The sequence below is a fragment of the Cygnus olor genome, chromosome 9 (genome assembly GCF_009769625.2).
Source record: "Cygnus olor isolate bCygOlo1 chromosome 9, bCygOlo1.pri.v2, whole genome shotgun sequence".
NCBI classification, from domain to species: Eukaryota; Metazoa; Chordata; class Aves; order Anseriformes; family Anatidae; genus Cygnus; species Cygnus olor.
Window position 1 is genome coordinate 3,409,383 of NC_049177.1, and position 15,355 is coordinate 3,424,737.

General features: G+C 37.3%; 1 protein-coding gene across 3 annotated transcripts in view; it reads right to left on the bottom strand.

Annotated features, from left to right (window-relative positions):
• Positions 1-1,782: 1,782 nt before the first annotated feature.
• Positions 1,783-15,355, bottom strand: part of COL4A3 (collagen type IV alpha 3 chain) — a 67,727-nt gene continuing 54,154 nt past the window's right edge. For 2 of the 3 annotated variants that reach the window (XM_040567384.1, XM_040567386.1), the window contains 13 exons: positions 14,944-15,042; positions 13,928-13,978; positions 12,732-12,917; positions 12,029-12,159; positions 11,586-11,658; positions 10,570-10,641; positions 10,323-10,442; positions 9,648-9,746; positions 8,852-9,064; positions 8,006-8,183; positions 6,904-7,018; positions 5,237-5,409; positions 1,783-4,974 (listed from right to left, as the gene is read on the bottom strand). In XM_040567384.1, coding sequence (XP_040423318.1) covers positions 4,890-4,974; positions 5,237-5,409; positions 6,904-7,018; positions 8,006-8,183; positions 8,852-9,064; positions 9,648-9,746; positions 10,323-10,442; positions 10,570-10,641; positions 11,586-11,658; positions 12,029-12,159; positions 12,732-12,917; positions 13,928-13,978; positions 14,944-15,042 — 1,595 coding nt within the window. In that variant the 3' untranslated portion in view covers positions 1,783-4,889. The remainder of the gene's footprint in view (positions 4,975-5,236; positions 5,410-6,903; positions 7,019-8,005; positions 8,184-8,851; positions 9,065-9,647; positions 9,747-10,322; positions 10,443-10,569; positions 10,642-11,585; positions 11,659-12,028; positions 12,160-12,731; positions 12,918-13,927; positions 13,979-14,943; positions 15,043-15,355) is intronic. The other variant, XM_040567385.1, reaches the window with a different exon arrangement.

Below are 15,355 nucleotides of genomic sequence, written 5' to 3' on the forward strand. Positions count from 1 at the left end.
CTAATAAGGGCTAATTAACGTGCTGCCGTAATGTGGGGGCACGAGGCCCTAATTAGGCGCTCAGTGCTGGAACGCGTGGCTCAGAGCGCGATGAGAGGCGCGAGGCCAGCCGCTTCAGGGCATGGCTCCTGAAGAAGAGGCGGCCGGCCGGCTGGCGGCAACAAGTCGCCACGCGCCTCCCCCGTTCCTGCCCCTGGCCCAGCTTCGCACGCGCAGCCCTGTCGTTTCATGTAATTAGCAGCACACAGAATTAATCAGCAACAGCAGCGGGTGGAGTACTTGTGCAGCAAGCACGTGGCCCTGTGCCCAAAACACCCGAACCCTGCTCGCACCCTGCCGGGACCACGGCAGCGCCCTGCCCTCACCACCTCGCTGTACCAGCAGGCCGGGGGCCGCATTCGGTGCCCCTGCCTGAGACTGGCTCGCACTCAACAGAACCTGCCTGAAAACAGCTCTTTTCCTCTTTCCTTAGCTCCTTAGCAATTTTCCAAATCCATCCAGAAAGATAAAATGAAGAATACTATTATATAAAGCAGATTTATTTATTTATTTTTAAATGGGATAAAAAAGCTTCTGCTTTTCATAATGTTTTGACTAATGGTCACAATTATATTTTAGAGGTCAAAATGAGCCGCAATGCCAGAAGTACTGAAGTGTCTATTGATCCGTGGTCTGCAGCTTGCTAATTCAGTTCTTACAAATGCCAAAAGCACTGTTTCACAGAGGCAAGTGATCTGAAATACGATCTCTTTTTAGATAAAAATAAAAGTGGTATAACGTTGGAAGTTACATGCTGTTTGTCACCGGATACATGATTTAACATGTATCCTTAAAACACAAATCGTTGGCCTGAGCAGGTGTTAACAGGAAATCTATATTGGTCCTTGCTTTTACCACTTTTTTGAGTCTTTATCCGATTTACAGATTATCAATATGGATTTTGTGTTATAAAAAAGGAAAAAATAAAAAGCCTTGAAGCACACTTGAAAAGCAGTCCTTCACCTGTGACCCTACATGTCAACCTACAGGAGGGCTCGGGCAAGGCCCAGGGCCTTGGGCTGGAGTGAGTGGCCCAGTGCCTGAGCACCAAGGGCCCTACCAGCCTTCTTCATTGCCCTAGCTTTTCCCTAATGTCCTCACAACCCTTTTCTCCTATACTATTGTCAACATCAACTTGCCACCCATGTTCTGTGCTTCTTGAGTATGAGTCCATTAGAAAATAAGACTGGAACAGGCTCCCCAGGGACATAGTCATGGCACCACGCCCGTTGGAGTTTAAGAAGCGTTTGGACTGTGCACTTAGCCATATGATCTGAATTTTGGGGTAGACCTGTGTGGAGCCAGGAGTTGGACTCAATGATCCTTATGGGCCCCTTCCAACTTGGGATATTCAATGATTCTAGGATTCTATGAACGTGAGCAGTAGAAGAACATGGCTCAGATGTTCCAGATTAAAACTACTGTGACCAGCCCATCACCATATCCCTTGCAGAAATATGCCTAAGAGGAAAGGTTGGGCACGCAGCAATACAGCTGCATATCTACACTAAAATGCTAGACGTCTAATATCTATACTGAACTGCTAGACGTCTAGGGTAGTCTACACAGGATAGAGAGAGGTGGTCTTCCTGAGGACAAAAGCCATGTCTTTCATTCAGATGACACTAATATATTTAATATTATGCATAGGTAGAGGAAAAGATCATTAGCACTGAGAAACTATAAAACAAACAAACAAACAAAAAAACAACACCAAAACAAGTGAAATAGTTCTTTTGCTTAGTCAAAATATTTTTATTTGGTTGTATTTAGCAGAAGGTTTCTTTTCCTCCTTTTTTTTTTCTATTGTTTTCTCATTATTTCTGATTTCTTATGCTTCCATTCTTTCAGTACAATATATTAACACTTTGCACCTCTTCAGCACTTTCCAGTTAAGGCTCTCAATTTATTTACAGACACGAGTTAAGTAATTCTCACAACAATCATTAACAATAGAGAAATAAAATGATCTGCACCTGCAGTGAGAAATAAAGATAAACTTTTTTCAAGTTTTTATTTGATTTTCAGTGTCCAGCTTGTATTATGCTGGGCTTGATATATGTCCCTGCAGTTCTGAGTGTTTCATGTTTTGGAAAGAAAGCCAAAGTATGAGCACTCGAAATCTAAAGCTATTTACGGAAGTTTTTCTTTAGTAACTTGTTGAAGGCCACGCGATATGTGAGCAGCAGAATTCAAAACTGGGAGCAAGACATAACTGCCAGTTATCTGGAGTACTGTGTTCAGTTCTGGGACTCCCACCATAAGAAAGACATGGACCTGTTCAAGTGGGTCCAGAGGTGGGCCACAAAAATGCAGAGGGCTGGAGCACCATTCCTACAAATTCATGCAGGTAGATTTGGGGTTGTTTAGCCCAACTGAAGAGAAGATAAGGCTCCCAGGAGACCTTGCAGTGGCCGTCCAGTACTTAAAAGGGGCCTAAAGGAAAAATGGGGAGGGAGTCTTTATAAAGGAGTGTAGCAAAAAGACAAGCATTAATGGTTTTAAACTAGAAGAAAGCAAATGTTGATTAGGTATTAGGAAGAAATTCATTACTACAAGGGTGGTGAGGCACTGGAACAGGTTGCCCAGAGAAATTATGGATAACCCATCTCTGGAAGCGTTCAAGGCCAGGCTGGATGGGGCTTTGAGCAACCTGCTCTCATGAAAGGTGTCCCGACGCATATCAGGGGGCTTGGAACGAGATGATCTTCAAGGTCCCTTCCAACACAAACAATTCTATGATTCTGTGCTATACTATGAGACATGGTTCTTTGTAACTTACCTTTGACTTTAAGGCCACAATCCATTCCCTTCTCCTCATACATTATCCTCTACTGAACATTTCTAGCAGGCTTCAATGTCAGTTACTTTCTGCATTTTAGTAAGTTTTACATAAGCATCTCCACAGTCATTAATTGTATACAGTATACAATGTGTTTGTGTGACTGCAGTGAGCTTTAATGAAAAAAAAATAAAATCTTAACAAGCAACAGATATAGGTTTTATCTTTGAGTACTTAAATAAACTTCAGAGCTCATGGAAAAATCTATCAAGTGATTGTCTTACAGAAAACACCTCCATCCCCAAATCTTGTTTAAATGGAAGATTGAATATTAACTTGACATTAATACCTTCTTATCAATAGTGCATCTGCATAGAGATTCTTCATAAAAACCTGCAAATTCACAATTATACCTTGCAAACAGAAGTACTGTAACTGTTCAGGCTAACAATACTTTTAAAATATTCATTCAGTTCACGTAGTAAATGGTATCTTCAAGTTACCTCCATCAGAAGATACTGACATGAAACACAGATGAAACCGTTTCATAGTTAGGTTAACACTGAAAATTCAAACAGACAAACATAATGCAAGTATTTTAACAGAAACAATATAAAATATCAGTGGCTTAAAAAAGATCTAAATGAGAAATCTTGGTTATTTCAATGAATCGCTAGACCCTACATTTAAAATGATAGATTTACAGAACTCTTCAGATGAATTAGGCTTCTTCTATAACACTAAATACTGGAATTCTGATAATTTGTGCAAGTATTAAAAATATTAACATCTTAAATGTTAACATTACAATTTTAAATAGCCTTGCAAGTGCAATGTTACAAATATTAAAAACAAATCAGAGCTGCAATTTTACATAAGTTATATGAGTAAGTGAAAGTGCTTTTCAAGTATTTATGTTCATTTACAGTTGGATTCTCATGTTAAGTCAGTGATCACTGGTACAATTTAAATATCAGTCTTATTTCCATTTTGGATGCATGAATTTAACTGGATGGAATAAAAGAAATTTGAGGAAATGTTTGTGATACATATTTAAAAATGAAATACAATTTCTGATAAATATGTAAATGGAAATTTTAATGGAATATTAAAAAATGAATTACAGATTACCTCCTGGAGGTTGTCGGATAACCTGATAATGCCATGGGAGCTCTTTAACCATACAGTAATTGTAAATTACATCAATTTCTTAAATTATGATATGTTAAATAGCTGTTCTTTACTAGAGACAAAAACCATATGACCATAATAAAGGCCCAATACTGTCAACTTCCAAGAACTTTAAAAGATCTCATAATCTGTGTCAAAAGCATGGATTCTAAAGAACATTTTCCTACACTTACAATTAGAGCTTAGCTGATGTCACCCTGGAGAACACAGCTAGTGCATGTCAGCTCTCTAGTGTCTATCCAGTGCTCAGTTTAGCTCCCTTTCTGGATAGTCAAAATCCATTATTATTGCAGTGATACAGAAAGACTGCATTCCTGTTTCCCAGCACAAGGAAGGGTGAGCTAAGTGGGGAAATACTTCTTTATTAGACAAGAAACCCAAACCAAAACAACCCTAAATTAAGCAATATGTATTTAAAAGTGCACTGAAAATATTTCCTATCCCACCCTATCTCTCGTAAGTGCCAGATTTTTATCTTAAATTATACCTACTTTGAACACTGAACATCTGTAAGCTGATATTACAGCATTTTGTTTGTCTTGCGGTTTGAAAAGCACATGACACAAGGCAGCATTAACGTCTTTCATTAAAAGATCTGGCAATGCCACAGATTTTGTTGTGAAGATGCAGCATAGAGATGACACAGTTCTGGAGAAGACCCTGCAGACTGCCATTACAAGCTTACTTCAACAAAGTGCTTTGTCATTTGCCAAAGACAAAAGTCAAACCATTGCCCTACCTCACCACAGCGCTGCACTGGCAATTTAAAGTTTTCTTTCCAGATGCAGTTGGACTTTAATAAATTATAGCTCTTCAAAGTTAGGCAATTCTTTGCAATAAAAGCAGAGTTTCACGTTCCATCAAGAGAGGCCATTGTTTACACTAGTCTCTTCATGCAGACCTGACAACGACTGATGATGTTTTCTAGTTCTCCTGCTTTCAGTGTCTGTGGCAGAGGTTTCCTAAAAGAAAACAAACATTACTTTTTTGTTAAAAAACAGGAAGAGGTGATAAAACTTTGGATATGACATTACTGACACCGACATTTTAATTCTTGGCTCGCTTAAGGTCTCTTTATGCTACAGAATGACCACAAACCTGACAAAGGGGGACATCTAATCTGACAGGAATTAGTAGGGGAGCGCCCGCAGTTAGGGACTTCTCAGCCACCTGCAGCATGGATGCTGGAAACAGGGGTGGGACAGCTAAGAAAGTACAATTTACCTGAACATTCTTTGTGGATTTAGTGATGCCAACCAGAAACTGTAGGAGTTTGTGTAGTAGTTGCACGTGCCCCTGCCATGGCACTCTATGAATGGGATGGCTCGAAATTCTTCCAAGCAAGATCCAGGAGATGCCAGCGCTTGGCCAGAAGCTTCTGAGCCAGCACTTGTATACTGTAACCACCAATACATTTTTTATGAGAACATGTACATCAGTATTTAGCAATCTGCTGGCAAAAAAAAAATAATCTCTAAAACATACCATATTTTCTGTGCTGTTTCTTGAACAAAACAAAAATCAGCATAGATTGGTTTTAATCAGACTTATAACGAAGCACAGAAGCCTCATGAAAATTCAAGCAGTTATGCTATTTCTGAGTTCTTGCAAAGTCCTTTTTCTGCTATATGAGAAGGCATGAAAATGTAACCAGTACAAAGACTAGAAAGTAGCTGGCTTCTGTCCATTTGAGGGCTACAGTAACCGAATTACAAATAAACCAAATCCAGTATTTTGTGGGTGTGTGCACGTTTGTGTTCATACTTTTTATTGCATTGATTGTTTTTCCAAACACAAACAGCAAATAATGCATTTTCAATCTCTGATGTTGGTAAATGCTTGTAGAATAGCTCTAAAATTTATGACAGAAGAAATTTCACTAGAAAAATACCATTTTAATTTGCTGATGTTTAAAAAGGCAAAGATTTTAGCTCAATGCTGCAAAAAAAAAATCTCTCCTTTCCAAGATGTTTATTATTACTTAGGGCCAAATCCCAGGAGAGACAACAAATTTCACATTAGACCTAAAAGAACTTTCCATCAAGCAGAAGAAATGCAGACCTACAACAGAGGTTTTCGGTTCTTTCATCCTCATTTGCTGGCATTCCTATGGCATGCCACAGGCACGGATAACAAAGCTGAAGGGCCACATCCCCTTGTACAGATACACCCTTATTCCCATACTCAGTTCTCACTTTACAAGCACATTATGAAGTTTCTTCAGTCATATCTCATTATGGCATCAAAATTGCTGAGGCAGTCCTCTATAGAGAATGTACTGCATCAGTTTTGATTTTAGCTTTCTATAGGGTTTGGTCCTAAGAGAGGACTTTTTTATAAAAGAAGAGCTGGGTATAGCAGTGGGTAGCGTATTATTGCATATCTGTGGTCAGGACTGCTTTAATCACCTAGCTCCCCAAACCTGCGCTTCCTAGAGTTTAGTGTAATGTGTAAGAGTATGCAGTTATTTTTGACACACTAGAATCCTGTGGTTTTCCTTTCATCTCCCCTTTTCCTTCTGTCACCTATTTTTGAGGACAGATCAGAATAGTTGTTCCTATTTTTGAACAGGCTGCCCAGGGAAGTAGTTGAGTCACCATCCCTGGAGGCATTCAAGACGTGGAAATGTGTTCTTTAGGGACATGGTTTAGTGGTAGATTGGCATTGTTAGATTAATGGCTGGACTTCATCTTAGAGGTCTTTTCCAATCTAAAATATTCTCTGCTTCTATGCTTTGACAGTAAATAAGAGTTAATAGAATTATTGTCTAATTATAGGCAAAGAAAAAATAATTAATAATCATTAATACACAAATGCACTAAAAGCAGATGAAAATGCTATTGAAAGTGAAAGGACAGAAAATAAGTATTTCCAATCTTTTTTATCCTTACCATAACAAAAGAAAAACCCTTCCAGAGAGATATCCAGCCTTCTGGACATGCAGGAACTACAGTTGTTTGGCTGTGAACTGCTATTACCATTGCAGGTCCTTCACAGACAATGCATCTGTAAGAAGCGCACATGCATTCAGTGTAGAGTTGAGGGAAAACATGTAAGCAGACAAAAAAAAAAACACATCTGCTGGGATACTAGTTACCAAATGGCAGGGCTTACTACAGATGTCACCACTTGCACACATTCTCTCTGTTTAATAAGAAGATAAGTAAATTGAAGGTAACCTAAATACCTGCTTTGACGTCTCTACTAAACAAAAACTGGTGAAAGATGGGAATTAATCCCAGAACATTTGACCCTCCTAATACTGCCTTTACCGAAGTAACAAGCTAAATTTTGCCTTCTTCATGTGTTCATTACTTATGTTACTATGGTTTAGATCAAAGTTCTGTACCTTTATTTGCTAAAATTATTCTTCATTATTTCCAAAATGAAGAAACGATAAAGCTAGATTACAATAACTGTGTACAGCAGGCTAGAAGGAAGAGTGCAAAGCTTGCCTTCCCATTTTTGATATTGCTACTCTTGGTCTTTTGTACTTTTAGAGCTTTCCCTCTTAAGAGGCTTTTCATCCTTCTCAGCTAACTTAAAGCAACTAGAAAGGCCCACATTTTCACAAGGGTGTTTCATAGCAGAGAACCTTTAGCCCCAATTTACAATATTCTTCATCAGCTACAGTAAATATATTACATGTAATTGGAAGCAGAATTTAATTTGTACTATTTATCTAAATATTGAAGCTGTTATGTCATCTTAGCCTGCCTCTACCATGTATGGCAATAGTTTAAAAAAATCTATTGATCATTGCAATCAGTAACGTGTGCGCTTTTCTCTTGTCAGCTGTGCAGATTAAGCCTGTGGTAGTACCTTAACTTTTCCTAGGGTATCACTGAATATCTGACATACTCGGGTGAGAAAATCAGGCAATTAAAAGCAGCGCTTGTACTTACTGAGATGGGCAGGTCTTGGTCTAAGGTTTGCTGTTCAAAACAAATGCATGGTTGCAGGCCAGAAGAACTAAAGTTCTTATACTCTTACCTGCTTATATGGGGCTCTAGTGCTCTGCCAGAAATCGGTGCCATGTCTACTGGCATTGCTGTTGCAGTTGACAGCCAGTATGAATAGTCGTTGCGAGAAGCAAAGCTACAAACATCATTGGTGTTACAGAATAAGAATGGCATGGTGGTAAATCTCTGCAAGCAGCTACCAGCTGTTCCTAAAAGACACAAGAGGAAAATTTGTGACAAATGAGATTATATACAGCACAGTAAAGAGAAGAGACCCATGATGGGATCGTCTACTACAGTAAGAATTAAAAAAAATTGATAACTGTAAAGAGAGAAGCATCTATACAGTGAAATTATAGGAAAACAAAATACTTATGGCATATATATATATATAATTTTTTATTTAAAATATTAGGGCTAAAAATTAAATTTGTTAAAAGTATTATCTTATTGAGTGATATCAGTCCTTGGCACAGTGGCAGAGAGTCAGCTACCTAAACACAAGCTTCTAATGCTATTTTTGACACCCTAGGGCATTCAGTTTGGCCTCTAAAAATAAGATTCTCTCCCAGGCCCTGTAACATTACTATCAACCCTACATAGATATTGTGGACATTTATGTTAGACATCTATCCATAAATAACTGAATTCCTCCTGAAAAATGTGTAGGGAGAGCAAAAAGGAATATAAGAGTGCAGGAAGAAAAGATGTCTTTCAAACCATGATTACTGAATTGTCTCAGAGCAGCAGACTGCTCTGTAGACTGATGGTTGGAACCAATGTTCATCTCAGACACAATGTGAGTTTGTTTTCATGAAAACAACTTGGATTATTGCACTCTACTGAAGGTGATATGAATGTTTTACTAATACAGTACCAAGGTCTTGTCCATGCGCTCGTTCGTTTCCTTGAACAAAAAGCAGCGAAAAGCCAACATAGATCTGTGATGTCCCTGGCGGACACGAAGGAATCTTTGTTGTTTGACTATGCCGGGTAAAGATAAAACCTCTTCTTGTTGAACCAGTGATGATAGTACCTGGTGATCCAGGTAACCCCTGTAGACCAGGAAAGCCAATCAGTCCAGGTTGTCCTGCGGAGGGGAAGAAAAACATGACTGCAAATATTGTCATTTTGTTTGAGTTCCTACTTTACTTAAATTAGGGTAACAACTTGAAAGTAAACCAAAAATTTGAAACTTCAAAATGGGTAGTATTTGTTGCTAGATGTATTAATTCCTTCAGACCTAGCTCAGGTAGCTTTACTATTGCTCTAAATGATGCAATGTGAGATATTTCAAAGAATCATAGCCATTTTTACAAAAAAAAGTTAAAGTAAAATTGTTTTATGGTGATTCGCTAAAAATATTCAGTTCCATTTTGATGCCAAGTAAGACACACTGATACTTAGGGATTTGAATGAATTTTCAAGCGGATATGTAAATGTGATTAATAACAGAGGAGCACAGTCAAGGCACACTTTTGTAAATTATTATTTCAGTTGTGAAAATGCATCTATTAAAAACTAAGCAACTGCTTGCATGTGTTGATGGCCCTAAACCTGCTGCAAATGTTACAGAATTTCACTATATACAAAAGGAAGGCTTTAAAGAAATTGGGAATACAGCCTATCTATAGATTCAGTGGTAGCAGTCAGTGATGTCTGCTTTCCTGTACCTCTTTCTCCTGGAAGTCCCCGGTCTCCTTTTGGACCAGGCAGTCCTGGTTGACCTGGACGACCAAAGCTTCCTGGTAGACCTTTTACTCCTTTAGGTCCTAAAATCGTAATAAAGAAAAAACAGATTTATATAGCAATAGTTATTCTAGATATTAATAACTGCCAATCAGTAAACTTAAAATCCCTACATGAACATAGCTGTGTTAGAATAAAAACACCAGCACAAATTTTGTAAATTTTGAGACTGTCAGTAGTGTTACTGTCACCATATTTCACATCAGGAAGATGACAAGGAAATACTGAATGTACTGCAGAAGAATATTATTCTTACAAAGAACATTTACATAAGTCAAAGCAAATAGCTTTTTCTTTTAGCCTGTTATATAATAAGAATATTAAAATAATAATAATGGGCCATAATAATCTTTTTCACAGTTCATAATTCCATAAATAACATAGCTCCTTTATAAAATAAATTTAAGAAAAGTGTAAAAGAAAAGTATTGTTTTCAACAAAGTATTGTTGACAAGGCACCAATAGCTATTTTTAAATGCTGAGAAGTATTTTTAAAAACATGTCAATTTTCAATGCAGAAGTATGTTTGCCTACCAAACCAAAAAGTGTTCCATCAAACAAGACACACAAACAAGTACAGAGATAAAAATATAAACTACCTTGTAGCCCAGGAATCCCTTGAATTCCTTGATCTCCTGGTGTTCCTGGGACTCCCGGCAGTCCAGGAGGCCCCTTGCTTCCTGGGACAGAGAATATTCTCCCAGGGACTCCAGGTGGACCTAGCAGCAAAAATATAATGAAGAGCCAGATACTTTACATTAAAAAAAAAACAAGCAAAATAAAATAATAACAAAAAATCAAGATAAGTTAGCTGTTATTAGAATGAGAAGAGTTATAACAAGTTACCACGTTGGCCTTTTGGTCCCCTTGGCCCTTCTGCACCTTGTGGTCCAGGGGGTCCTCGATTACCCTTTTCTCCTAAAAAGGGAGATTGAAGACATGTCTTTCTGGTTTGAAATGTCAAAACAATTGTCAGATGTTCAGAACTTTAAGTGTCTTGCGGTCAGTAGATTAATTTGAAATATGGGTGTGCACTTCTACATAGCTTTTGTTACTCTATAGTTTATAGGCCAAGTGCAGTCAGTTTACAAGAATTTGTTTTGATGTTTATCTCCCTATAGAGCAGTTCAACTCCCTTCAAACCCCATCAGATATGCTGATGACTGTTAGAAAGGTTGTAAAGTTTTTCAAATCTTTGAAATCTAATAAGCAATTATTTTTACAGTGTAAAATATAGTTATTCTCATCCAGGTTATTCTCTTGACAGCTCTGATGGAAATAAATAAATAAATAGAATTTTTATTAAGTCAGGAGATACGACTATGTGAAGAAATGAGGGCTTAAGAAAATAGAATTACTGTCTGTACAGTGACTTTTCAAATTAGAACCACAAATTTAAAGTACACAATTTGCATGGAACTCAAAGCACTGGGTTAAACCAGTATTGACAATTTTGTATCATTGTAAATTATGTAACTGAAAATGAACATACTGGAGCAATGCAAACCTATATCAGATTTAAATCACTAAAAGAAAGTTTCAAAAGGATTTTTAGCCAGCTAAAATTAAAATCCACTAAATCCAACTAACCCTTAGGAACATGAAATTTATAAAGCCAGTACATTTTACAAATTGTCTACCGATAAGCTGGTGAATGAGATCATAATTGAGTCTATTCTTCTGGCAAGCAGATGACCCAGTGCTTTGTCTTTTAAATGCTGTTGAGTTCTATAACTAAGATGTTGCCAAAAATCACATCTTCTAGTAGTGATGTGGCACTTCTAATTATCATACCATTACAACACAACATGTAAGTTACTGTATTTGGCACATAGAAGTGTACGTAGTAAATATATGAATACCTTTTACACCTGGAAATCCAAGAAAACCAGGGTCCCCTCTAGCACCAGGATAACCTGGTCGACCTTCTATTCCCTGCAAATCATATAACATCAATGATAAACAAGAAGCAGCATAGGCACTTCCTTTTTGTTCAGAATATTTAAAGCATTGTGTCCACAGAATATGCTGCAACTAAAATTATTTGCTCCATTATGAGCATGTTAGATATAGTCATATTATTGTTAACATTGTTCTGTAATACTAAATGGCCAAGGAAACAACATATCAGAAAGACCCAATAATTTCTTTTTGGTACATTTAAGTCTACATAAACTATATTTTTGTATCTGTTTTAATATCTTTCCCCTATTATGCATTTATTTGTTTTCCTCTGGGTGTTATTTTCATGGCAAGACTGAAGCTAACGGTTGAGTAAGAAACAAGTAGCATTTCTTTCACTGACTTTTGGACCTGGAGGACCACTGTCGCCAGTTGGACCTGTTGGCCCTGGTATGCCATCTGCCCCTCTAACACCTTTGTTTCCTTTCATGCTGGGAGTGGGAAGACCAGGCAACCCTTGAAAACCAGGCGCACCTGTATAGAAACAGAATACCTAAAGATCACTGCCAACAGCATTTCACATACATTACCTAAAACACAGTACAACATTCAGCAACTCTGTAATGGTACTTCATGTTTACTGTCTCTGCAATTCCGAAGGAAATAGATCAATTATAAAACAGCAACAACAACAAAAAAACCACTAATTTTTCTGTAGACTATTAATTTAATCTGAGAACAGAGCTGAGTTCTTCCAATCCTTAACAGCACTACATTTTTTAATATCCTTCCATTGCAGTTATGCTTGGAATAACACACGATATTTCACTTCTTTAAGCTGGATTTCAGCTGTCCGACAGATTGCAGCAGAGGGCAGCAAAACTGGGTGAACTGAAAAAACTTAGCATTATTTTAATTTACATCATACTGTACAGACCATCCTGCTGTTTGCAATGATAACATTGCATCAATTGGTAAAGGAACTACTTGTTCAATTATGAAGATGTCTGGGGAAGAACCCCCTTCAATTTTGAGTTTTAGACAGACTGAATTCAGCTTTCAATTATCAGTATATCTTTTCAGATAAAGGAGTTATAACAACACACCTGGTCTTCCATCTGCACCAGCAAGGCCTCTATTTCCTTTTGGGCCAGTAATTGCCATGCCTGTTGCACCTTGAAATCCAGGTAACCCCATTAAGCCAGGAGGTCCAATGGGTCCTTGATCACCCTGACGACCTTTCACACCTGGTGGCCCAGGAAAACCAGGCAGCCCCATGTCCCCTTTGATTCCTGCAGAGTATAAGTAATATATTTGAGGAGAGCTGTCATGATGGTGAGACGCCATGATAGCTTTTAGAAACAGGACTACAGAGAGTATGTGTGTCTACTCTAACACAAAGGTGGAATGCAGCCTTTTTTTTTTGTACGGCTAAATCCTCAAAGCCACCTTGCTACCCTAAAGCAAAATGGTTGTGAGAAGACGTGACTCACTGCAAGGAAGTGTACACACCACTTCTTTTAAAACTCCACTTCAGAGTTTGCTCATACAATGGAAGAAACTTGAAAGAAGGGTAGAAAGACCAGAGTTGGGGATATTGCTTGATGCTACAGTCAAGAAATGCTAGTTTGAACATCAGAACTGGCAAATCCTATTAAACTAAATTCCAGATAAAAGCATCAGTATGAGTACAGAAAAATAAGAGACTATTCCAAACGGATTTTTTAAGGTCAACCTTAAGAGCACAGGGCCTATATATGGAGGGAGAATTATTATTAATTTTTCTTTTTTAAGTAAAGCAGATCAATGGATTTGTATCAGTACTGTAAGCACAATGTGAAACCTAAAATATGGAAAGAGTGCCCCCCTCAAGTCAACCATTCTCCTTGTGACTGCATCAACAAAAAAGAGGAAGTGAAGTAAATTAAAATGCACCATCATAGCTTTCCTACAGACTATGCTTGGTGTTCAGCAACATCATCTGTTTTCATAAAAACATACACTGTTAATCAAATATGTATTTCAAATGTTTCAAAAGCTCTAGAATCTGCATATTGCCTTCTCAAAACCAAAGAAGTTAGTTCCTTTATTTTCCTTTTACAATAGTCTTAACTTTGCAAGCAAGAATTCTTGATATTTAACATATAATCCAAATAATTGATCATAAGCACAGAATCACTCTTTATTTCCTCTGACACTAAGTGCCAATTTAAATAGCCAAAAGCAGGAGGTGTTTTAAAGATGCAATTAATGATTCTGGTATTTAAAAACAATGCTTCTGCTTTCTGAAAAGACAACTTACCTCTACGACCAGGAACACCTCGAAGGCCAGGGATACCTCTCCCTGGTGCCCCTACAAAATGTTAGGTCATATTATACTCAATAGTCCTGAATAATTGCTAGAAAACATCACAGTTATCTAATGTTTCATACATTTCTTCAAAATTCACTGAATCAAAACATAGGTTTTAGTTATATATGTAATATCAGTTATTGGTTATTTTCCATTGGTTCTATCCAGAAATACAAATGATATTTGTAAGTTTTTCTTTAAACTGGGAACTCTTATTTACCAGTTGTATTTAAGGTACAACCTATAATAATAAGATTTGCCTTTTTTTTTTCCAGCGGGAAAAAGCAGGATAAAAATCTGTATTTAAGTTAGTTACTAAGAAAAATAAAAGAAAAAACATACATACCTATAATTTCAACAATGATTACTCAAAACTTAATATGGAAAGACTTATTAAATACTATAAATGCTTTTCCAATATATTTTTTGTAAATACTAATATACAAAAACATTCTCATTGTAAAACATGAAAACATTTTCTGTCAGAATTCAGCAGAGGACTGTATGTATGGATACTGATGACATCAGGAGTGATATTTAAGTGAAAGATTTTACAACTCAAAGGCCATTCACTGTTCGTGTGAGTAAACACTGATTTGTTTCATCCTATTTCCACATAAGAGCTGAGACTTCTTTAAAAAGATTTTGGTTCTCTTAATTATTTTGAGATGGAACACATAAGAACCACGTGATACTTATGCTTTCGCAGACATTAATATTTTAAGGGGAAATTATGACAAATCATATGCATAATAGAGGAGTGACATACATTTGTGTTGTTAACAGCATGTACGATTACGTAGAAAAACAGTGAATTATGTGCAATTTAAAAGCCTTCTACTTATTAACACATCTTTGGCTCCACAAAAGCTCCTTATTAATACTTCCCAAAAAATCCTTATCAGTTAAGCTACGGAAAAAAAAAGTAATTTTAAAACAGAATGAAAATATTTCACTGCTGTTACCTGGTTCTCCCTTTACTCCTGGGGGACCAGGCATACCATCCCGACCCTGATTGCCTCTTTCACCAACAAGTCCATTTTCTCCAGGGTATCCAACAGCACCTGTGAATTATAAAGGACCACAGTATAATTTTCATTTCTATTATTTTACACAAAGAGAGAAGATATGAATCCCCTTTTTAAAGATTTTATTAGTGCAAGTGCAGCTACTGCAAGGATAGAAGCAACTATCTTGGTATATAAGCATTTGTAAAGAGCAGAATATAACTTTTATTGAGTCCACTGAACTTGAAGAAATTTAGCACTCCCACTATTTCCACAGGCATTAACTTCCTGTCTTTCAAAGACATTTTAGGACTCTGCCTTTGATTTAATCCATGCTGGTGGGAATCTATACAGGTAGTATGGTTCCTCT